General features: G+C 47.8%; 1 protein-coding gene across 1 annotated transcript in view; it reads right to left on the reverse strand.

Annotated features, from left to right (window-relative positions):
* Positions 1–5,135: 5,135 nt before the first annotated feature.
* SKI (SKI proto-oncogene) overlaps positions 5,136–23,707 on the reverse strand; it is a 133,611-nt gene continuing 115,039 nt past the window's right edge. The window contains exons 2-7 of the mRNA XM_070956304.1: positions 13,491–13,613; positions 12,549–12,664; positions 11,289–11,584; positions 10,315–10,625; positions 9,594–9,824; positions 5,136–8,326 (exon numbers count right to left, since the gene is read on the reverse strand). Coding sequence (XP_070812405.1) covers positions 8,138–8,326; positions 9,594–9,824; positions 10,315–10,625; positions 11,289–11,584; positions 12,549–12,664; positions 13,491–13,613 — 1,266 coding nt within the window. The 3' untranslated portion in view covers positions 5,136–8,137. The remainder of the gene's footprint in view (positions 8,327–9,593; positions 9,825–10,314; positions 10,626–11,288; positions 11,585–12,548; positions 12,665–13,490; positions 13,614–23,707) is intronic.

Consider the following 23,707-nt stretch of genomic DNA (forward strand, 5'->3'; position numbering starts at 1 on the left):
AAGTATGTGAGATTTTGAGTTCTCTGAAAGTCAGCAAGTTACGGATTTATTTACTTATTTATTTATAATTAGACTTCCATACCGCCCTTCTCCCGAAGGACTCAGGGCGGTGTACAGCCATATTAAAACCATTGAATTGAATTGAACAATTGGATTGAAATAAAAGCAACAAAAAAGATGAAAAAAGAATGAAAGCAAAAAGAAACCAGCAGACATCCAGGTTAAGACATTTGCCATCCTTCGTTCAAGGGATCGAAATCTCGTCTCTAAGGCGCCAAGGAAGCAAAGAGAGAGATTGGTGGACACAAGGGGGTCCAATCTTGGCAACTTTTAAGACTTGTGGACTTCAACTCCCAGAATTCCCCAGCCAGACGTCATGCAGTTGAAGGCCAGAAGTCAACGTTGCCAAGGTTGGCCCAAACCTGAGTTAGGCATTCATACAGGACAGTCTTTTACTCTCAGAATTGCCCGTTTTTGCACGGAATGTCTGGTTTCGTCCCAAAACGGGATGAAAAAACTTTATACAAGTTTGATTGGGATAGCAGCAAATGTACAGTTTTATAAGCAGAAGTTGCAGTTTGTTTGCAGAAGTATCAATAAGATCCTTCTTTTTTTTTCTCTATAGCAGTTGAACTTGTGGGAAGGAAGGAAGGAAGGAAGGAAGGAAGGAAGGAAGGAAGGAAGGAAGGAAGGAAGGAAGGAAGGATCTTAGCTTTCAGTAAGTAAACACATTTTCTCTCTTTCTCTTTACCATCCATTAACACCCTAGTCGAACCTGCAGACTGTATTGTTCCACATGAAGAAAAAGAAAAGGCCAACACCAGCCTATTGGGACCACCCAATTTTTTGGAAAAAAAGATTCCCACGCTGGCTGGGGAATTCTGGGAGTTGAAGTCCACAACATCTTAAAGTTGTCAAGATGGAGGGGAAAACACTGCTTTAGCCTAATAAAGACAGCGATTATAGTTCCGTTAGAATTTGCTGTTCAGCTGAATCAGGAACAGGAAGCCACCCTATAGGTCTCACGCACACACACACACCGTCCTCTCAAGTTCCCTGTCAATCTTCTCTGTTCCCCCCCCCCATCACTTTTGAACCCGTTAAAGTGGGTGTGAAACTGGCAGAGCGTTGAGTTCAATCCTGATTTGATCGCATCTGCTCCAGAAGGGAATGATTTAAGGATGGTTGTTTTATTCGGTTGATTGTTCGATAAATTCACCCGGCCTCCAGAGTGCTGGAAAAGCCCGTTGAAGCTGCCTCTCTGTGTGTATTTTGGTTTCACACCTAGGCAAGAGTTGGCATAAATCCTAACACATTTGTGTCGTAAAGGTGTCTGCGAAACAGATGTTAGACTGTCTGCAAAAGACCGCGCACCTTTCAAAGCAGGAAGGGGAGGTGAATGGCAGTGCCAAGTCTTTGGGGTTGCCAGTCCTTGGGAGTTTAAATCAGACAAAACCAGCCAGGAGCTTCTCATTGCCTCTGAGAGATGCTCAGTGGATTAAAATCGTACCCCTACTCCTTTTTGCAGCCTCCCAACCAGCTGAAGGTGGGTTTCACCGGTTCGCTCACACCGGCTGAAATACCACTACTGATCTCAGCCCTACCAAAATGATACTCAGGTCTTGGCAGTGACTCCCAATTCTACCTCCCGCCATTATTCCACCTAGGTGGGAAGATTGGCACTGTCTTTCTCAGCTCCCAAAACTCCTTGGTAGTTTTCATCCAGGTTGACAGAATCGAATCCTTATTTAAATGAACTTACGGAACTCTCCGCCACCAGATTTCTCAAAAGGGCCGGGCAAATCCATGTATGCCAGATGAAAAGCTCTGTGGGACAATTTTGTAATGCGGTGTAATCAAAATGTTAAGCGCCTTGTCGGATTTACACGGCTGACTTAAGAGGTGCCGGATTATGTGAAATTTTGCTGGGTTCCTCCATGGGCCTCTCTTCGTAGAATCGTTTTCAAAAAAGCTTAATGAGAAAAAGAAGGTGGTTGTACTTTTATTTCCCTCTCCATTTTCCGAGCAAGGAGTAAAATCCCCAAACATTTGGAGCGAGGTCTTTGCTTCGTTGAACTTGTTTCTTGAAATATATTAAGTTCATTTTCTGTGAACCACAAAAATTCCTTCCTACCTTAGAAAGTCGTAATAATCGATTTACACAATTTTTAAAAAATGTAGTTGCAGATTAGAACATGTCCTGGCTAGGTGATTGTTTAAGCTTCTGTTGAGTCACCTCCATTGAGAATCTCATTTTTGGGCGAGGAATACGAGACGCCGTCTTACTTTTTCTTCCCACCAAAAGACTTAAAGAGGTTCACTGCATTCGAATTCCATATATTAAAAAAAAAAAATTTCCATCAAGATGTCCATGTCCACTTCTCCAAAGGCCAGTATTCCAATTCCCCTGGCAACAATCCCCAAAAATTGGCTCTTAATTCTGATTTCAAATTTCTCCTAGTCAGCGGTGGGTTCCACATATTCTTACTATCAGTTCGCCCCATGCGCACGCGCCTGGCCTCGAAAACTGGCTAAATAGGACGGCTTTACGTCCCCCCGCAGTCGCCGCTAGCGGTTCGCTCGAACCAGTACGAACCAGCTGAATACCACCTCTGTTCCTAGTGCAGAGAAATATGTTTATTTTTCGCCCCTTATTATGCTGCCGTTGTAACTTCAAATGGTCACTTAAAGAACTGTTGTAACTCAAGGACTACCTGGATAGTCTTCCAGGTTCAAGAAACACCCATTTATTGTTGACTCCCAATTTTTATACCCCGAAATTGAGTTTTTTTCTGAATCACGTGGATTACTCAATTGGTGAGATTATGTAAACTTTAATAGTAAAAATAACATACTTTTTACGGGGTTTGGAATTTATTTTTTCCGGACAATTTTATTAGCGATAATGAGTCTATACACTGTACATAAAGTCACTGAGACGTATTTATAAGCATAGCTATTTTTATACATACTTTGATAAAAGTCCTTTATGTTACAATATTCTCTGTTTCCAAGTTGGGGGGAAAAAAGGGAAAGATAGGGCGAAGAGTTACCAATTTCTTTTCCCCTCTTTTTCTGTCACTCAAGCAAGCACATTTAATTACACAAAAAATTAAGTCTAAAACAGGGAAGGCATCGAATTGTTAGTAGCAGCGGTGAGACCGAGGCAAAAACGTGCTCAATTTTTTTTTAAAAAAAAAAAATCTATTCAAAAATTGCAGTTTTGAGTCCCTCCATTGAAACTGGAATTATTTTGTTTCTTCTTTTTTTAAAAAAAAAAAATCTCTCGTACGTAAACTGCTTGAATTAGAGAAGGAAATCTCCATTTTATTTTATTTTATTTTAACCATATAATACAATGAAGCATGACTATATAAGACGCCAATAAAGGGACCAAAGATTTTAACCGACGTTGAAATTCCAAAATAGATTTGGTTATTTCTTGGTGATGGGGCTTTATTAGTCCCTAACAAATTTCAACCTTTCTTCGATTTCAAAGCGTTGAGTTGTAAAACAAAGCAGCTCAGTAAGAAGAAGGAACAGAACCTCAAAAAGTGAAACTCCATATACACTTATTATACAGCTATAAAAGAAGTATTTACAGTGTTTTATGCTTTTATTTTACATTGGGTAAGTTCCGTTTGAAAAAGGAGATTTTTTTTTTAAATCGTTCTTAGCTGCTCCATAGACATCAATATTTTATTGCTGTTGGTATATATATATATATTTTTCCCCATCCCCGCCCCTTGTTAAAAATGTAGCTGGGTATGTCTTTAAAAATTGAATTAAACTGCATATACAATATTTAGATACGTTATGTCTCTATTTATATTTATGTATAAGTTTATTATATATGTAATAAAGCCCCTCCCCTTTCAAATACGGCTTGGTAAGGAAATGGGAGGGGAGTAAAATGCACGCCATTAACCCCCCCCCCTCCTTTCCAAATTAAACCAGGTAACTAAGAGAGCAAAACCAGAGTTTAGACTGTGGTTGCTAAACCGTTTTAAGCAAAGCTGGGTGGGGAATTCTGGGAGTTGAAGTCCACCCGTCTTAAAAAGGGCTACGGATTGAGCATCATGGTTCAAGGGAGACAGGATGGTACCCTCTGCTTCTCTTCAATTCTTCTCCATCCCGATGATGGCATCTCAGGCTGAGGTTGCGGGGTGGGGGGGCCTCAAAAACGGTGGCACTTCCAAGCAGATCGTGGCCCCCCCTCCAACCACGGGGTGGAATCGTGGTCCTTTTCCCCACGTCTCCTCCGGAAAGGCTGCTACAGCCCCTTTTCGACGCGAGCGAGCGAGCGAGCGAGGACGCTGGTTTTAAAGCTGTCTCAAGAGGGCACGTCTCCCCACCCGCACCCCAAATGCACAAGGACACAAATCACACACATCCACAATTTAGAAAGCAACATCTTCCACACTGTGTCAATTTCACAGGGAGGGAAGGAGGGAGGCGATGCTGCGAAACGGAAAGGCCCATCCGAAGTAGACGGGTGTTGCGGGGGACGGATACCCGTAATTCCGTGGGGGGGGAGGTGTTTCCCGAGCTAAATTGCGTTGGGAGACCGTAACCCGGATTTTGCTTTTAATTTTAACCTTCCCCCCCCACCCCCAATGAAAGGCTTAAAATGTAGGAAATGCCAAAGAGAACCTGGGGATGAAATATATACTGTCAATGGTGCCCACCACTCAACTCTCAACAGCCCTGGCACGGAGAGGTTTCTTTCCCCTTCGCCATCAATTTCTTTTTCAATCTCGGGTGAGTGGAATCCATGGGAAATTTCCTGCCCCCCCCTTTTCCACCCCCCCCCCCCAAAAAAAAGAAAATGATTGCATTGACCTAACCAGCCTCAGTTTTGCGTTAAGAGGGAGTCCTTCCACCTTGGGCTGATTTTGCAGGTCAACCGTTAACCAGAAAGCAAGAGTGAGAGTGAAAATTCAGACAGCTGACGGGGTCTTTTTGGGGGGAAGAAGGAGAGAAACCTTTATGTAGTTTTACATAAGACACTAATAATGCCCGTTAGTTAATATATGTATGGTAAAAATTTTAATTTCATGCATATGTTCTTTTTAATAACTGCAGGAAAAAAAAAACATACAAAGAAGCAATTTCTTTTTTAAAAAAAACCTCACATTAAAAAAATAACTGCATAAACACAATATTCCTTTTTTTTTCTTTTTTTTCTTCTTTTTTTTTTGCATTGCACTTTTAGAGCTGAACCCATTCATTGCAAAGGAAGAAGGGCAGAGACCTCAAACTTAGACAAAAGTTGTATCATGCAAGCAAGTTCGCTGAGCGGTTTCGTGCTTTTCGTGTATTTTATTTTATTTATTTTTTGCCTAAGTAACCTGATTCCTTTTTTTTTTTTCTAATAAATCTTCCTTTGTATTTATATGGTTGCTTAACCAGTCTCCCACCCACTTCCCTAAATGTACTTTCCTCCTTTTCAACATTCATGCTTACAATGGCTATTAGAATGGATAATAACAGCTTTTTTTAAAAAAAAAAAAATTAATACATTTTTTTTCTTTTCCTTTAGTGTACTGCAAATTAATACTTTAATTTTAGGACAGGCTGCCGCAGTGTGAATACCGGAGGGAGGAAAAAAAAACATGTTTCCCTTCTGTGTTTTAAGAACAGTGAAATGGGAAGGAAAATTTGGAATTTTGTTGGGTAAAGTCAGAATGTGGTTGCTTTGATTTGGTTTTGGCATCGTTAAAAATATTCAAGCAGTGGCAAGGGGGGAAAAAACCCCCAAGGTTTGGTTTAGGCCAATAAACTTCAGTTTGAAACCCAGTTTGTTGTCAGCTTCTCAGCTGCAGATATGGCTTTTATGCAACGTGCAAAAAGGGGAATGCAAACTTAATGTTTCGGCTTTTCTGGCTTCATCCTGATGTGTTTTTCTGTCCTGCCCGTGTCTGCAATCAAACCGGGCCAAAATAAGCCATCATGGAGAGGGGGGGGGTAGCAAATCGAACAAGCCAAGAATACGTTGCTCGCTTTTGCGCAACTTATTCTTGGCTTTAAGCTCTGCGAGACGTGTGAATGCAGTTCCTTCATCCTGGTATAGGCTGGGCCTTACGAAACAGCTGTCGCTCCTCGGAATTGAGCCTAGCAAAACAAGCTGGTATGTAGGGCGGAAAGGATTCTGGCTTAAGAGCAAACTACGGTCAGTGGCTGGCTTCTGACAGGCCTCACATCTCCCTCTCCACCATTAGAGCCACCGATCTTTCGCGGATCGTGACGTGGCTCTTGGCAGCTCCAGACTCACCCTAACCCGTGACAATTCTGTAATATGGCAGCCAAGGCGGATCTCGCGATCCCCTGGGAGGGCAAGTTATCCGTGTTCCTTGCGCCCCCAGTGGCTGTCAAGGCATTGCACACTTGCAGCCGGTCCTTTATGCGATACGTGTGGACTTCCACTCCCAGAATTCCCCAGCCAACCATGCTGGCTTTGACAAGATGGTTGAAAAGGAGCCACGGGAGCAAACGGGACGGGACGGGGGGACTTCAAATTTCTCCCCATTCACCCAAAAAGTCTGTGTGTGTTTTTTATGTGTATGTCTTAAATTGGGGAGGGGACCCCTCTGCTCAGGCCAGAGCAAAGCCTCCCCTGAGCATGTTCTGGCTGCAATCTGCTAGGACGCGGAAACTGCTGGCACCTTCCAATCCCAAGATTAAAGCATTTGTCAGATGAGAAACAAACAAACAAATAAACAAAACCACCCCGTGACCAACCCAAAAAAAAAAAAAGAGAGAGAGATCCCGAAAGAATAAACAAAAGTCGGCTTATTCACAGCAGCAAAAGTCTTTTTGTCTCTTTTAATACAAAGGCGAAAGTCTCGTTCGTTCAAAGGGCACCCAACGCTCTCCGGGCTGCGGCGTGGCGGCGGCAAGTCCTGGAGGAGGAGTCCGTCAGTCAAACACTGCAAAATTTGGAGGCGGTCGTGGATCAAAAAATGTGGAATGAATTCGCTGAGCAAAACGGAAGGCGGGTTGGTTTTTTTTCCTCCCCCCAAAAAACCCTACACGCGTATGCGTGTGCCATTCACTCGTTCCCGCGTCTTGCTCGCAAGCAACCGGGAGGGGGGGGGGAATCGATCCAGCTGTTCCTTTTTTCAGGTTCGAACTTCTTCCTTCTCGTTCTTTTTTTTTTTTTTTTCCGACGTGATGGGTTATTGTTTGCTAAATTCAGAAGTGCTTTGGAGTCAAAGCAAGTCTTTGCGAGGAACAAAACACTGAAATTTCATAAGGCTGGGTTTATTTAGGACAGAGTTCTATTCCTAAACGTACAAACATCCTCTCTTTTTTTTTTTTATGATCAAAACGTAGGGAAAACAAAAGAGGCTGAAACCTGGAGAAAGGGAGTGGGGAAAAAAAATCCCAAAATTGGAAATTCTCCTTTAAAAAAAAAATCCCTTGATTTGAAATCATTCATGGCTATTTTTTCTTTCCTGAAACACTTTCCAACACCTGTTTACACACTAGGCATCAAAAGTATCCCACCCCTGACCCCAGCATTCATATATAATATATTTTATTTTTTATTTAAAAAAAAAAAAATCTTGTCAATGATTTTTAATACGTCGTCTTGACTTTAAACGGTTTGCATTTTGAAATAGCTTATAACAAAAGGGCTTGTTGGGGTTTTTGTGTTTACGTATGTGGGTGTGTGGATACACATACATATATTTATATTTATATATATATATATTTGTAGCAGCCCTCGAAGCTTGTCCCTTATTTCCACAAATGCTGCTGACCGGATAGGTTTTTCTTTTTTTTTTCCCCCAGTAGAAAAGAAAAATACATTTTTAATTTTTTTTTCCTTTTTTTTTTTTGCTGCAGACTCAAAAGAGTAGATTTATAAACACTTTTCACGTTATAGGCACAGGAAAATGTTGTGCTATACGGATTTTAAAAAAAAGAGGCAGAAATTCAGTGCTTTTCGTTATAAAGAGTAACATCATTTGCCCTCCGATTTAAGAACCAGATCCATGGTTTAGCCACATGCAGGGATGGGGAAAACGCCTCTTCCACGCAGTCTTGCTTACTATGCACGGATCGGCCCTCGGGCCACAGGCAGAATTCCACCGGTCTTGGGCCGGGGTGCGGGTGGGTGGGTGGGGGGGTCTCAGTTCTCGGGGTCTTTCGGGGTGTGCGCGCTGTTGGGCAGATCGTTATGCTTTGACCAGAGTTGCTCTTGCAGTTCCTTGACGGCTTTTTCCAAGTTCTCGCGCGCTTCGCGCTCGTGCAAAAGATCGGCGCGCAGCTGTTCTCGGTCTGCCTCCGCGTGCTGGAGCTTCACCTGCAGATCTTCGATCTGGTGGGACAAGACCAGCAGAGCAAGAGGGTTAGCGGGAGTCCCCCGAACTGCTTAGAGCGATGGGGGGGGCACACAGGTGGGTGAGCGCCTCCCGCTCTCTCCTAGCTTTTTGGAACCTTGTCCTTCTTGGTTGAAGGCACGCCCTGGGTTTGGGTTAACAACCGGGGAAGGAGACACAGCGTCTCCCCCTCCTCCTCTCCCTCCCCCCCCTCTCTCTCGTCGTATTTAAGCCCTCTGTTGGTACAGTAGTTAGGCATTAAGGCAGAAAGACTCGGCACATTATTTGTGCCGCTCGCACGCCGAACCCCTCCTCTGCAACCATGAGAAAATTGAAAATGGACAGAGCCACCTGCAAAAGCCCTGAAGAGGCAGCTGAGCTTTGGCAGGAAAAAGCCAGACAGTGCAATTTGGGTCTCCTGCCTGCCACATCCCAGCTGTGCAAGTGGGAGGTGACCACCTGGCGCACCCAGTTCCCATCTAACGCTTCGTGGCGGAGATGCCAGGCTCAGAAGTCCCATGTTTCCATCACTTTCTGCCTCGGCTCTCCTGAAACTGGCAGGTGTCAGCCAGGTAGGCCAGACAGGAAACATGACAAGCTATGCTAATTCTACTTCATTGTTAAACAAAATACGGAACAGGTTTTCTTTCCTTCCCTTTTACAGCCCCAAAAATCTAGATAAGGGTCTCTTCTGAGCCTGTTTCTCCACCCATTATACATCTGTGGGCTCTGCTGTCTCTTATCTGTCCATTCCCTTAACTCCATCTCCCAAGGCCATTCCCACAGACCATTACGGAGCAGAAGTGGGTTTCACATAATTTTACCACCAGTTCGCTTAGAAAACATAGCTAAATAGGATGGCAGGTCGCCACTAGCGGTTCGCCCGAATACCACCACTGTTACAGAGGCCTCTCAAAGGGATGTTTTCACCAGCAGCCTTTTCTGTTAACCAGGTGAGGCTGGGAAAGACATCCTGGTGGTGACAAGACTCTCCTGCAAGGTTGATTCACAGTCTGACTCAACCCGAGAGTGGGAATCCGAGCCCCCAAAATTGAAAACTTCTCAGACTCGTGGGGCGGAGGAGACATTTGAGCGCGAGATGCTCAGAGCCACACTTGGTGTTTCCACCGAGCCTTCTCGCGAAGGGTTACGTCGAAAGGTCCGGAAAGCAGGGCCGCTAACCTCAGAGGCTTTCCTTGATTTTTAATTTTTGGGGGGAGGGCATGTTCCGGGATGGGAAGAGAGCACCGTTGCTGCCACACTCACCTGGGCTGAGTATTTGGCTCGTAGACGGCCGGCCTCGCAGCCCTTGTCGCATACCCGGACCTGTCGGGCCTGCTCCAGTTCCCGCTTGAGCCTTATCCGAGACTCGTTGGCCTCTTTCATTTTCTTCTCGTTCTCCGCCCGGAGGCGTTCGATCTCCTTCCTCAGGTTGCGCTTGGCTTCCGTTGCCTCCCTCAACTTCTCCTTCTTGGCCACGCGGAGGAACTCTAGCTCCTGGGACAAGAAGGAATATTAACAACGGAAGGGCCCCCGGGGGAGGAGGAAGAGGAAGAGTGTGGGGGGGGGAAGCTCCTTAGGCCCACCTACAAATCTTGCTTCGTCCTTGACTTTGCTTGACAGAAAAGTCACAAAATGGGATCACGTGACCCCAGGATGCAACTGTCATAAATATGAACCAGCTGTCAAGCATCCAAATGTAAATCATGTGACCATGGAGATGTTGCCATGGTTGTAAGTGTGAAAAAGGGCCATAAGTTACTTCTTTTCAGTACCACTGTAACTTTGAACAGTCACTAAACAAACTGTTGTAAGTCAAGGACTACCTGTGTAACGCAACACCACCCAACCTGAGCTTCAAAGATCCCAGGTAGACCATTAGAAGCGGAGAAGAGTTAAATTTGAGTGCCACCCAGAGACTCTATACTCAAATCTAGTGCCACGGGGTCCCCTCCGTGCCATCAGCTCCGCGGCACCACCCCATTACCTGGTGGAGACTGCGCTTGGCCTGCAAGGCGGCGTTGAGTTTCTCCTCCTGCTTCACCCTCATCTTCACCACCTCGTGGAGGAATTTCTCTTTGGCTTCTTTCGTGTCCAGACCGCCATCCAAGGCCTGCCTCAGATGCTCCAGCTCGGCTTCCAGCCCGTTGGGCCCGTTCTGAGGCTCGGCGTGACTTGACACTTCGAAGACGGCGTTGCCGGCGGCAGGCTGGACTTGCAGGCTGGGGGAATTCATATCCTTGGCTGAACTCGAAGAGGTGAAGGACGGGGACGAGAGCGAGGACAGGGAAGAAGTGACTGCAGAGAGAAGGAAAGAAGCCGTGGCAATCAGGCATCCCATCCCCGGGCAACGTATGGGGATTGTGGGGTGCATAACTCAAACCCTGTTTCACGGTCATGCGCTATAACCATAAAGGTAGTGAGTGCGCGTGAAAAGAAACACAGTGTTGGTGGGAAGCCTATTTTGACTCTGTGAAGCCAAGACCAGCATTCTTTCAATCTTACAGAATTGTGGTGTTGGACAACACTCAAGGGAAGTCCCGTTCTCTGTCTGGCCACCTTCTCCAGACAGATCTGAAGCCCCAGGACCTCCTTCCAAAGGCAGTCTGCTTCTTAAAATAAAAAAAAGTTCGACCTATTGGAAGGATGGTTTTAACGTGAAATTATTGTAGGAGCTGACCAGGCTGAGCTCAAGGGAGGGAGGCGTCAAACGCGTCATGAGCCTCTTCGCACCCACAAGAGATCTAATCCCAGCCCACCTTGAATTCCTTCTTATTCTTATCTCCCGCTAATTTCCCTTGACTGTTAGTAGTTCGGATTCTTGTAGAGAGCTTACAATAATTTTTTGAACTGCCTGGATCGCCTGATTTTCCTGGTGCTTGACAATTATTTGACCACCAAATCCATTTTTCTCAGCCAAAGAGGCCAAGGATTTTTCTCCCCCGAAAAAGTCCCACTTACATTCTTCTCGCGTTTCCACTTCTATCTCGGCTTCGGATTCTTTCTCTTCTTCCATGGCAGGGGCGGGAGCAGCGACGGCGGGCACGGCAGCGACGGTGGGTGTCGGTTCGGGCACGGCTGGGTGTTCGGCGACGACGTGTTTCCTTTTCCGGAGTTGAGGAGGGCTGCTGAGGGGCTCGGCATTCCGCAAGGCAGCTGGGGGGCACAGTGGGTTGCTCACGATCTTTGGCTGAGGAGGGGGGGCCAGCGCCACGTTGGGTGCGACGGAGTTCTCAAAACTTTTATACGAATAGAAACTGCGCAAGAAAAGAAAGCTGGGTTACCTCGCAGCCCCCACAAAGCTATTTTGGGGTGACTCATCCGCTTCCCTCGAAGATCGCTCCTTGGGAAGGTTTCCGTGCCATCTCTCATTAACGCAATGAATCATCGAAAAGGCTTAATTGCCAGCTTTGAAAAGTTCACTTCTTCACTGGGCAAACTAAGTTCTTATTTTGCTGCTCCAAAATTTTAAAAGAGGCAAAGCAACTTCGGTATATCTTTTTTTTTTAAAAGTTAGGAAATATACAGGTAGTTCTTGGCTTACGGCCACAATTGAGCCCAAAATCTGTTGCTAAGCGAGATAGTCAAGTGAATTTTTGCCCCATTCTACCCCCTTTCTGGTCACCGTTGTTAAATGAGTAACATGAACCTGGCTTCCCCATTTGACTTTGCTTGTCAGAAGGTCGCACCCACCCACACATACACCGCAGCAACCGTCATAATTATGAGTCAGTTGCCAAGCAATCACGTGACCATGGGGACCATGGTTGTTAAGTGTGAAAACTGGTCACAAGTCACTTCTTTCAGTGCCGTGGTAACTTCCAGTGGTCACTAAATGAACTGTTGTCAGTCAAGGACTACCTTATGTCCTTTAGTAGGCACGTGCAAATCAAGGAACTATTAATCAGTTGTTCAATTAAACCGCAAGCTACTGCAGAGCGATTGAAGTGACCATAGACCAAAGGCACAATTTATTCATCTGACCCATCAGCTTCTCCGGCTCAAACCGGGTGATATTTAATTTTACGTTCCAAAGTCTTAATTTTGCACCCTGGTTCTGTCTGTAGTGTCTAATTTGTGTCAAGATATTAAGATCTTGTGGCGTTGATCCACCCTGTGGGATACTTTTCGGAGCCCTTGCGTTCAAGTAGCGCACCTGGCCGCCTACTAAATTTAACGGCCTTCAAATTTCGGCCCCGGGGAAACTCCGCTTCTCCTTACCTGTCTCTGATCAACGTAGGGATGTGGTTGGTGACGTCTTTCTCGCTGGCTGAAACGGCGGGGGACCAGGGCCGGAATGCAGAAAGACGCTGCCGGGGATGGAGACACCCAATATTCTTTTTAAAAAATAGAGAGAAAAAGAAAACCAGTAAGAGACAAATGGATAAAACAAAGATATAGTGAATGAACGGCTGAAGGCCAGACTGGAAAGGGATCGAGTTTTGTAGATCCGGATTTTCTGAATCTTTGGGTAAATGCTACAAAGGTTTGTGAGTGTACCGCACAGAAGCCAGGATGTAGAGCCTGCTGGAGCAACATCACACTCCAATGTATCAAGGGGTGGGATTCAGCCGGTTCGGACCAGTTTGGGTGAATCGGATGCTAATTTTCCATCTGGTTCGCCGAACCGGTAGTTGCAAGGACAGGCTGGCCCCTCCCACCCTACCCTGCCCCTCCCAGGAGTCTCCCCGCGGCCCGTTTTGGATGTCAGGTAAGTGCAAGGCCCGCTCGGAGGCTCTGGGAGGGCAAAAAACGAGCCTCCCGGAAGTCTGGAAATGGGCCCATTTCCAGCCTCCAGAGGGCCTCCGGAGCCCGGGGGAGGCTGTTTTCGTCCTCCCGGAGGTTTGAGCCAAGCCTCCAGAGCCTGGGGAGGGTAAAACCACTCCCCTACCCCCACTGCCGTGGTGCAGGAGGCTGAGTAGGTCACGCCCACCATAGCCACGCCCACTCAGCAACTGGGCAGAGAACCTGTTGCTAAATTTTTTGAATAAATCCCACCCTTGAAGCCAACGCAAAAGTAGCCAGACTCTCAAATCCAACCCAAGGCTCCATTCCTGGCTCCATCCACCCAACTCGGTCAGACAAGGAACAATTTGGGGGTTTTTTTGGGGAGCGTTGCACCTTTTCAGCCTTCAAAACCTGACAAGCTTTCCCAAAACTCACCTTACTGGATGAATTTGACAAGGATCGTAGCCAGCTGGACTGCTTCTCTTTGTCCCCCAGTAAAGGAGACTGCAGGGCATCATCTGTTTTGGGTTTCTTGGGGACAGGAGGATCGGACGGGACCTGAAGGGGAAAAGAGGACTTGTTTTTTAAAAAAGAACAACATTGGCTATTTTCCACTGCGTTTAAAAAAAAAAACCGAACGTCCATCAAAACGAACGCTGATATTACGTCCACAGGATCCCGTTTGCAGCCCCTTCCACAGCCTCATTAAAGCTGCTTTCCCCCCCCTGATTAATAAGGAATCCACTTTGCTCCTTCGCCAGAGAACGAGGAAGAGAAAATTGAGGTTAAAAACTCAAAAACGCGAGCATCCTAAAATGGCAGGCTTCATTAAGTCCCTGCAAGGTGTCGGAACAAGACCGCTATGTTTCCAAAGAGGTGTAACTCAAAATTCGGCATGAGGGGCTCGTTCCAAGACTTTAAAAGCCCAAACTTGTCTTGATGCTGCAAATACAGATGTATTTTTTTTTCTTCTGTCCCTCGGCATACCAAAAAGTCCACTTTTGAGCACAACAGAGGTCTCCGAAAAACGCATCCCGTCAGTTCAAGCCCACCTAACACCAACCTTCGAAAGAACGTGTTTTAAACGGTTCGTAAATCTGAACTCCATATATTGCAGGGAAAAAAAAGAGTGGCAAACCAGCTCAGCTCGCTGCCAAAATGAAGCCACGGTCAAATCCCCTGGCACCGCGGGTCCAGTCCACGAGGAGACACGATCTATTTAATTATATTTCAGCGGAAACTTGTACCAGCTTCGAGGGGAGGGAAGGGGGGGGGTTTAGGTCCCCTTCAAGTTTTGGGAAAATCTATTACAATTGATGGTGCCGCCGCTGTGTCCGATCGGGAGAGGCATTCAGTGCTGACTTTTCCCCGAAACTGAGTACTTCTCAAAAGATGCATTAATAAAAGCATCGTTCTATTAGAAGTGAGATGCTTTTTCTTAAAAGGATGAGATTTAAGTGGGGTGGGGGGGAAGGGAGGAAACGACCCAGCCAAAAGAATTTGCAAAACTGCCCGCCTGGCTAATTGGAAGAGGGGAAGGTGAGCCTTGAAGACGGGGCGGCTGGTTCTGGAATCGGCACGCAAGGTCTTTTTCTCCCCTTCGCGATGCGAACAGCCCAGACTTTGTTATTCTGTTTGCAGCGGTTGTTAAGGCGATGACTTCACAATGCCGCAGCTGCAGCAGATTCTGCTGGCCGCTTGCCGAGAGCCTGCTTTGCGCCTCTTCCACCAGTCGTTCCGCTCGGCCTATATATCAGCGGGCCGTGCAGGGAGGGGGGGAGAGAGAGAGAGAGAGAAGAAAGCCCTCTGGTCCAGCACCACCTCCGGACTTTTCCAGGGGCCGCATTCCGAGGGTCTCTTCCCCCCCCCCCACTTGACATGGGGTCTCCCAGGGCAGGAATGAAATCCCCGTCTGCTCCAATAAGGCAGGAGCTACGAGGGATCCCACCTACCTAAAACCTTCTCAATTTTCGTCCCTCTCCCCCCCATCATGACCACCTGCTGGCTTTTTTGGAATTCGGAGCCAGATCAGGCGGCCAAAGAAGCAACTGGATTCCGAGCATCTAACCCAGGCCAAGAAAGCGTGGCCTGGTTTCCTTCTTTTTTTTTCCCCCTACACCTTCGTCTCCCAAACTTGCCCCTGTGCACTCAACAAAAGGGGCTGGTCTCGGGTCCAGACCTCCTTTGCTGTGATTAAACCAACAAACATGGGTTTGTGGTGTTTGCCCTGGGTTTTGCACACCAGAGCTGACGGGGGATCTTCTCTTGCTGCTGCGCCTCCTCCTGCTGCTGCATAGGAAAAAGGAAACGGTGACAGCATCCGAATGATATTTGGCAAATGCTGCCGGTCCCAGCCCGGTCTGTGGGGATGGCTGAAAGGGGGGGGCAGAGAAGCAGGTGGCGGAGGAAAGAACAGGGGCCTGTTCTTTCCTCCCATCCCCTTTTTTTGGGGGGGGGAGTCTGATGCTCCCCCTTCTTCCCCCTGCCCCCCCCATTTCTGATCTGCAGGAAGGAGACTTCTTTTGCAGATGGGAGGGTAGATGGCAAATCTCATAGCCTTAGCAAAAGAGCTCCTTCTGGGACGGATGGGTTTGTTTGTTTATTTATTTATTATTTATTGATTAAACTTCCCTGCCGCCCGTCTCATCCGTAAGGCCATTCCGGGAGGGCGACAAAACGGTTTAGAAAAGGTGGAATGTAACAATCGAGATGAAGAAGACTGATTAAATAAGAGCCCAAACCAATTGACTGAATGCCAACCAACCAGACTTGGCAGACAAGGACCGAATCTTCTCGTGGGTTCTTCCTTTCGACTTCCTGACCTCCCGTCACAAAGTTGAATTTGTGGGAAACGTCCGGTTACCAATAAACCGGCCACTAGTCACTTCTTTAGGTAAATAACCAGACGTCCAGAAAGGTTGTCCGAGACCCTTTTGGAGAAGCCGCATCTTCCCCTCTCCCGTCAGAGAGACCAGACATGCACGAAACAAGCAGGCAAAGTGCGTTTCGAGAAAACGGCGCAAGATCAATGGTGCTGCTATCCAGCACACTGCAGTCCCCATCATGCACTTCCCAGAATGACGTCGTCGCCTCCCATCCCACAGGTGATTCGTGCTCAACCCATTTGGTGGGTTCCAAGGATGTCCCCCGGCTGCCAGCGAAGGCATCTTGGAGCCCCCAAAGGGTTACAGGAGAGATGCGGGGCTCATAAGGAAAGGAGGGGCACGTGCCGAACCCCAAAAGCTGACTTTATAGGCGCCTTATTCCCGTTCTGGGTTCCAAACAGATGTTCCACGGAAGGCAGCGCCTGTTCCCGCTGAAGGTCACTCCCCACACGCGGCTCTTAAACTTATCAAAAACCCCTCGCTGACGCAGGTTCATGTTGGACACGCCTGGCTGGTCCTGCGTGGCCGTGGCAAAGCCAAGCATGGTCGGAGGCCAAGAGAGGCTTTTTCTCTCCCCCACCTCCCTGCTTTGGAGGGCCACCCCACCCCCCCGTCATCTTCAGGCCGAGGCCTCCTCATAAGATCGGCAGGCAAGGTGATAGCACAGTTGGCAGGAGCTCGAAATACATCAGCAAAAATGTCAAGGCCTGGGAGACCTTTCCACGCTCGGGGGGGGGGGGGGGGGGACGCGGCTGCCAGATGGCCTCTCGCCAGCCAAACCCCCCCCCTCGCCCCCTCACCCGCCTGCTGAAAGCTCTTTCTCTACCAAAACCCATCCCCCTCTACAATCCCTGGTATTCGTACGCCGAGGTGTTCCTTTTCCCAACTCCATCCAACCCTTTCCAAATTCTCTCCCTGGGCTGCGTAGTCTGTTCTCTTTGCAGGAAATCTCATTCACCTTTTCCCTCTGCGCACTTTGGTTCATGTTCCTTAAAAATGACACACACACACACGTCTCCGTCTCTCTCTCTCTCTCCCTCTCTCTCTCTTTCTGAAAGCACCTTTTTTCCCCCACTTGCAAAGAATGTGAAGGGCCAGGCAAGTAAACAAAAAACAAAACTCCCATTATTTTTTCCCAACCGGAGTGACTCCAGGTCTGCCCGAAACGCACCTGACCTCTCGAGCGTTTCCCAATCCGTGAAAGAATTACCGCGTAATTGCTTTGCAAACATGGCAAAAAACAACAAAAATCACACTTTTTTGCCGTTGGTGTCTAGCTGAGAATATGGACTTCCCGGTGCGAAATTTGAACTTCGGCAAGCTGGCAAAGGGGACGCGCGAGAGAGACAGACAGAGACAGACAGACAGACACCGCAGAGAGAGAGAGAGAGAGAGAGAGAGGAGGAGAGAGAGAGAGAAGCTGCCCACACTTGTGCCTGTGAAAGCATCTGACAAACCAAGCAGGTGCAACGGCCACCAACACACGAGACTTTTTATTGGCTCAACTTTTTCCGTAGCAACCCAGAGGTTGGAGCGAAGCAAAACACACAAGCACACTGCAAAACCCACAGCGCTTTCCCACCCAAAAGTTTTGGGCAGAAGGGTGTTTTTTTTTTCCCCCTTTTTTGACAGTCCGCGACTTGTGGTGGCTGAGCCACGTTTCCCCCAGGAACAACCCACCGACGTGGCGAAGCTATTGGGGAAGACGCGAGATGCGTTTGGTTGGGGAAAGAACCATGGGCCATTACAATCACGGAAATCTCCCATCCGACAGACTCCCTTTCTCCAATCTGAGTTCCACGGAGTGGCAGAAAACGTCACCACTGAGCCGTGGAAAAAAGCCAGAAAAGCAAAAAAACCCAAATTTGACCAATGAACTATCCGAAGGTTGACATTCCCAAACGGTTGGTGGTGCCATTTGCCAAACGGCTTTACCATCTCTCTCTCTCTCACACACACACACACATACACACAGCCCGTGTCCCATCGCACAGATCTCTGGCAGTTGTGTAGCCTGCACAACCGACGCAGCCTATTTGATGGGTAAGCCGAAGTAGGCCTTGCTCATGAAGGACTATGAGATTCGGGTATAGTTGGGCTAAAGATATTCACCGGCCTTGACTCACTCTTTCCCTTGATCCATTAATTCATTGAGCCTGACTTAGGTGGCTAAGTGGCTAAGACACTGAGCTTGTCGATCAGAAAGGTCGGCAGTTCAGCGGTTCAAATCCCTAGGTGCAGGTCTCCTGCGGGAGCAAGGGGTTGGACTAAACGACCTCCAAGGTCCCTTCCAACCCCGTTACTGTTAACATTAGGCACACACAGCCCCTTCCCCCTGTTCAAAACTCGGAACACATCTTCTCCTACACAGGGGTCAGCAACCTTAAACACTCAAAGAGCCACAAAGGTCCTAACTGGAAGCCCCCGTTCAATTCTGGAGCCGACCAGAAGTCCGGTTCCCCCACCATAGAGTCTCCTCCTAGCGCGGGGGATCCTTTTTCCTCCACCTGTCCTAACCGAAAGCCCTATCAATTGTGGAGCCGACCAGCAACAGGGAGCCGCAGCAGAGGGATGAAAGAGCCACATGCGGCTCCAGAGCCACACAGGTTGCTGACTCCTGTCCTACACCATTGTCAGTCCGTGCCACGCATTGTTCAAACTTGGAACACAACTCCTACGCACCATTGTCAGTGCCAACGCTAGCCCCGTTTGGACCGAGGATCAAACAGGGTTTTCTGGAGGGCTCGCCAGGCCCCTCTTTGAGCTGCCTTCCAATATCATGACCGTCTCAGGAATTTGTGCTGCCTGAAATTATCAATATTACAGTGGTGGGTTTTGTGCGTGTTTGTGTGTGTGTGTTTTAAAGTTCTTCAGAAATGACGCTGAGCTGGTATCTCAGCTTTATTGACGAGTTGCGACGGAAAAGGACACAACGAACCGCGCTGTAGGAACAGTGGGTTGCATTGCACAAGCTTGGGTTGCTATATTTACCGAGCGGCTTTGAAACTCTTCCCTTCCTCTCAGACGTTCTAATCTCATTTCCTCTGCAAAAAAAAAAATGTTTTTCTTCTGTGAAGTCTGCACGACGAAGCAAAAAATTCATCTGCTTCGCTGGGGAAAATATATATATATATATAAAATTAAAAAAAAAATCACAGCTGCGGCTCCAAATTCCGAACCTGGAGGAAACTTCTGTGTTTTTTGGGTTTTTGTTGTGTTTTTTTTTTTTTGTTTTTTTTGTTTTTTGTTCTTTGCCTGACTGCAACATTTTGGCTGGATTTCGGTCGAGGGTGGACCGTAAACTCCCGACAGAGGAATATTTAGGCATGATAATTTTTTTTTAATGATTTCCCACGCTGTTTAACTTCACGGGATCTGTGCTTTCGAAACAATCCCCCCTTTCCTTCCCTTTCCAAGGTGCTTCCAAGAGAATAATTTCAGGTCGGGCCCGCTAACTAAAAAGTCTCAACATGAAAACAAGCTATTTTCTTGTCTCGGCTTCTGTGAAAAGCGCTTTTGTCTATTTTAAAAGAGGTTTTTTTGTGTTTTTTTTTTTTTAAAAAAAAAGGCGAGCGGAAACCTTGCATCGCTAGGAAACCGAATCTAAGACACGAAATGGCTTTTGTTTGCTGGGGGAAAAACGTGGGGAGGAATATAATAAATGTAATAAACTCAAGACAGCCGAGAGAAGCCACAGAGACGGTCCAGATGACAACGCTTCTAACCACACCGAGTGCCGGGGCAACAGTTGTTGTTGTCAGTGTGAAAACTGAAAAGACTGCAGGAATTAAGATTTGGGACTTGGTGCACCCGCCTCCCTCCCTCACGTTCCTCTGCTATTGGCTACCACCATCTTCCCCCCCCCCTTTTGATTGACAGTGGGAGAAGCACATCACCCCTGGTCCAAGGGTTTACCGAGAGTAGCTGCTCACAATCCAGCGTCCATTGCAACACAACTTCAGTTCCCAGCACCCTCCTTGATCTTCTTGTAACCAGGCGTCCTTTCTCCCAACTTTCTCTTGCTGTCCTGGGGGGGGGGGGACTATTAAGCCGGCGCTCGGGAAGAAGGGAAAGCAACATTCCCTTCCTCCTTTCCATCTTTCCAGCACACACACACACTCGGGTTTCACTGCCCCCCCCTCTTCCATGCGGATGGGCGGGCGGCCAAGGGAGCGCAGCTACTCGGAAGCAGAAGGCTCCAGCCAGGAAAAGGTCCCCCTTTCCTCTGGCAATTATCTTTGGCAACCGTCGTGTGGGAACTCTTTTGAATTTGGGGAGGTTACAGAACATGTGACGGGGGGGGAATTGTTCGCTTGGAGACCATCTTGAAGGGGCTTCGGGAAAGACCCTTGAGACACCAAAAGATCAGAGGCGTCTAGGCCAATCCTTCTGACATCCCGAGGGCTTAAGAAAACGGATGAGGCCTTTGTACTATAACTCTTAAAAGTTTATTTGAGGAAGGTCCAGACGGGCCGGTCTCGTTTTTTCCGTCTTTGAGCAAACACAAACACACACAAGGCTCCCAAATCCAGAATGGCTGAATCCAATGGCACATCGACACCTTCAGCTCGCTCTTAACACAGACCCGCAAAACTGGCAATACAATATAGCCACAGTCTCACAAGGTTTTTGTTTCAACACCGTTGACCGCCAATGGCGGTCTCCCTATTGGGGGTCCGAAAGGCCCCCCCCCAAGTTGCTTTAAAGACCCAAAGGGCAGCTTTCAAAACCGACCAGAGACATTATCCAAACGGGAAGGAAAAGGAAGGAGGTGAATTTAAAAGGAGTGGGGGGGAGAAAGGCAATTCTAGTTATAAATTACCAGCAATTGGGTCTTGTCCGCGAAACAGAAGGAAGATCTGAATTTCAGAGAAGGAATTAAGAGATGCTCAAAACTTCAAAGCCAGCGACCAACCTAATTTCGAGATCTGTCTCTCTCTTCTCAAATTCGGCCTTACGCGCTCCAGATGGCGGAAGACGCTGGGAGCTGTTTTAATTCCGCCGAGTTAAAACAGGTGAGGGGAGTTGTAGCTGTCCCACCTGGATGAGAGCAGCTGGAATTCCCAGCCTGGCAGCTCTTTCCTTCCTCAGCGACGGACGACGGCCAATGCCAAAACCTGGGCTAGAGGTCAAGTAGCCCCATCCGTCCGCAAGAAGGACGAGCGGTACCCACGTTTTGGAGAAAACGGAACTAAATCCGGGGGGGGAGGAGGGAACGCAGCAGAATCTCCGTGCATTGAGGCCTCTATTGGAGTTACAACACGGTGTTGGACAGGCTAAAAAAAAAAAGGAGGACATGGGTGGCTGGTGGCTTCCCTTTGCAGAAGCTGAATCATCTCGCAAGTCCTGTTGGTGAAAACGACACACCCACGCATGCCTTTCTCCCAAAGCCACAGGAATGGCTTTTATCTGGCGTTGTCCGACTACAGGATGTGTCTCATTCGCCTCTGCCGATCTCAGGAACGGCCTAGTAGTCGAAGATAATGAAATGGAAGCGCTCGTGCCAAGCGCAAGCTGGGATCGCCCCTGGAAACACACACACAGGTCTCTTAAATGCTCCCAACTCTTAATAGCACCATCGAAAAAAAAGATTTAAGATACCCATTGCACCTGATGGATATCACAACTGTGTTTTTCTTAATGGTTTTGGGGCATTCTCTCTCTCTCTCTCTCTCTCTCTCTCTCTCTCTCTCTCCCTCTCTCTCTCGTTTTTTTAACTTTAAAAAAAAACCGGTGACTGAAGACATTAGCATTAGCTGGCTGGGGAATTCTGGGAGTTGAAGTCCACCCGTCTTCAAAGTTGCCCAGCTTGAGAAATTGCTGCTTTGAGGGTGGGGGGGCAACTACAATTTTGCATACGGAACTAGGCCAGAACCCCCCCCCCCTTCCCTGATCGGATCCCCAATTCCAGCCTCCTGGGAGCACAAATCCGTCCTATTTCCAGTGTCCCTGGAAAGCTGCCCATTTGCCCGAGCCAAATGGCCAAACGGGGACAATCGGTTAGAGGAAGAGGGGGGGGCAGCCATCCCATCCTATCCTATCCTTTCTTCAGCCATAATTTTTTTTAAAGCACCCTAAACTCTGAGCTCCATCCTCCCGTTTCTCACCAGAAAGCGTGTGTGTGTGTGTGTGTGTGTGTGTGTATGGATTATGGAAGGGGGATATAGAACAGGGCAAGCTTCCATGCAGCGTGACTAAACAGTCCCATTAATAGGCTCAAATCGAGTCCAGGAAAGAAAGGGTCCTTTGGCTGAGAGGGACAAGGCGTTTCGGGACCCCCCCCCCCTCCGCCCAGCTGTCACATCCAGGGGCAAGGGGGTAGATGTTTCACCAAGGGGACTACAATACCAGGGGACAGGCCACGCTCGGCCTGGTGGGGGTGGGGGGGGCTGGGGGTGAGGGGCAGTGGCAACGGAGAAAAGCCCCTCTCCCCAAATCAGGCAAAAGCTGGGCTTATAAGGCATTGAGATGCTGGGGAAGCCAAAACGCCAATGGCTTGAAGTGTGGATTTTGTATGTCTGCCCTTCCTTTTGTCGTCTTAAAAGGGATAGCAGATTGGGGGGGGGGTCCCCAGAGGGAGGGGTTTGTGTAGACAGAAACCGGTCCCAAAATGGTGTCAGGAAAAAGAGCCCCTTGCCACGCTTGGTTTAAACCAGGGGTCTCCAACCTTGGCAACTTTTAAGCCTGGCGGACTTCAACTCCCAGAATTCCCCAGCTGGGGAATTCTGGGAGTTGAAGTCCGCCAGGCTTAAAAGTTGCCAAGGTTGGAGACCCCTGGTTTAGACGGTCTTCAGAGCGGCTGAGGGAGTGTCCAACCCATCTCCCTCACCCTCCCTACCCATTGCTGCTGTGGTTGTCCAGGTGTTTTGGCTCCATTTTGAGGCCTGTTTTTATGGGCAGCGTGGCTCTCTGTTCGTTAGCAACGAAAATGGTTAATGTCTTGGATGGATCACCACCAGGTAATCCAAGACCTCCTTGGCAAGACCTTGAGGTCACAGAGAACAAAAAGCAACCATTTGATGGTCACATCCATGGATCTATTGTTGGGGCTCCTATCGCATTATTCCGGCTACTTGTTCCTTTGCCTCCAAACACCACCTATCATCTATCTATCTATCTATCTATCTATCTATCTATCTATCTATCTATCTATCTATCTAACAATCTATCATCTACCTATCTATCCATCCACCCACCTGATCCATCTCTCTCTCTCTCTTTCTCTCTCTCTTTCTTTCTCTCTTTCTTTCTCTCTCTCTCTCTCTGTCTTTCTCTCTCTCTCTCCCCACCCCCCATCTGTCGTGCAGTTTTTCAAAAAATATCTGTTGACTGGGGAGGGGGGGAGAAATAAAATGCTTAAAAATGATATGACCTCAGGGGGCTTGGTGGTATCTAACTTGTTTTTGTTTTTTTTTAAAGTGCCTGCAAAATTCATGATGGACTTTATTTTAAAATTTTAAAACAATGAAAGGACTCGTTTCGGGGTCTCCCTGCAAAGACCCGGTCTGTTTCGCAAACTTCCTGAACGACAGGCGCCCCGAAATGAGAGTCCCCTGGGTCTCACGGGGCTGTCAAGATTTAGGGTTCCTTCAAGGCTTTAATTTGGGTTTGGGAAGGAGGTTTGAAGCCGATTTACATGGCTGCCCAACTCTTCCAGGCGTGAGTTTTGGTTAGTCTAGAAGCGAGCAGGGCCGTCCCCTCCTTTCCTCTTGCGGTTCGAACGACAGAGGAGATTACAAACTGCATTTCGCCATCGACATTTAAGGA

This window comes from Pituophis catenifer, unplaced genomic scaffold, assembly GCF_029215685.1.
Source record: "Pituophis catenifer annectens isolate HBS135680 unplaced genomic scaffold, rPitCat1.0.hap2 SCAF_18, whole genome shotgun sequence".
Taxonomy (NCBI): domain Eukaryota; kingdom Metazoa; phylum Chordata; class Lepidosauria; order Squamata; family Colubridae; genus Pituophis; species Pituophis catenifer.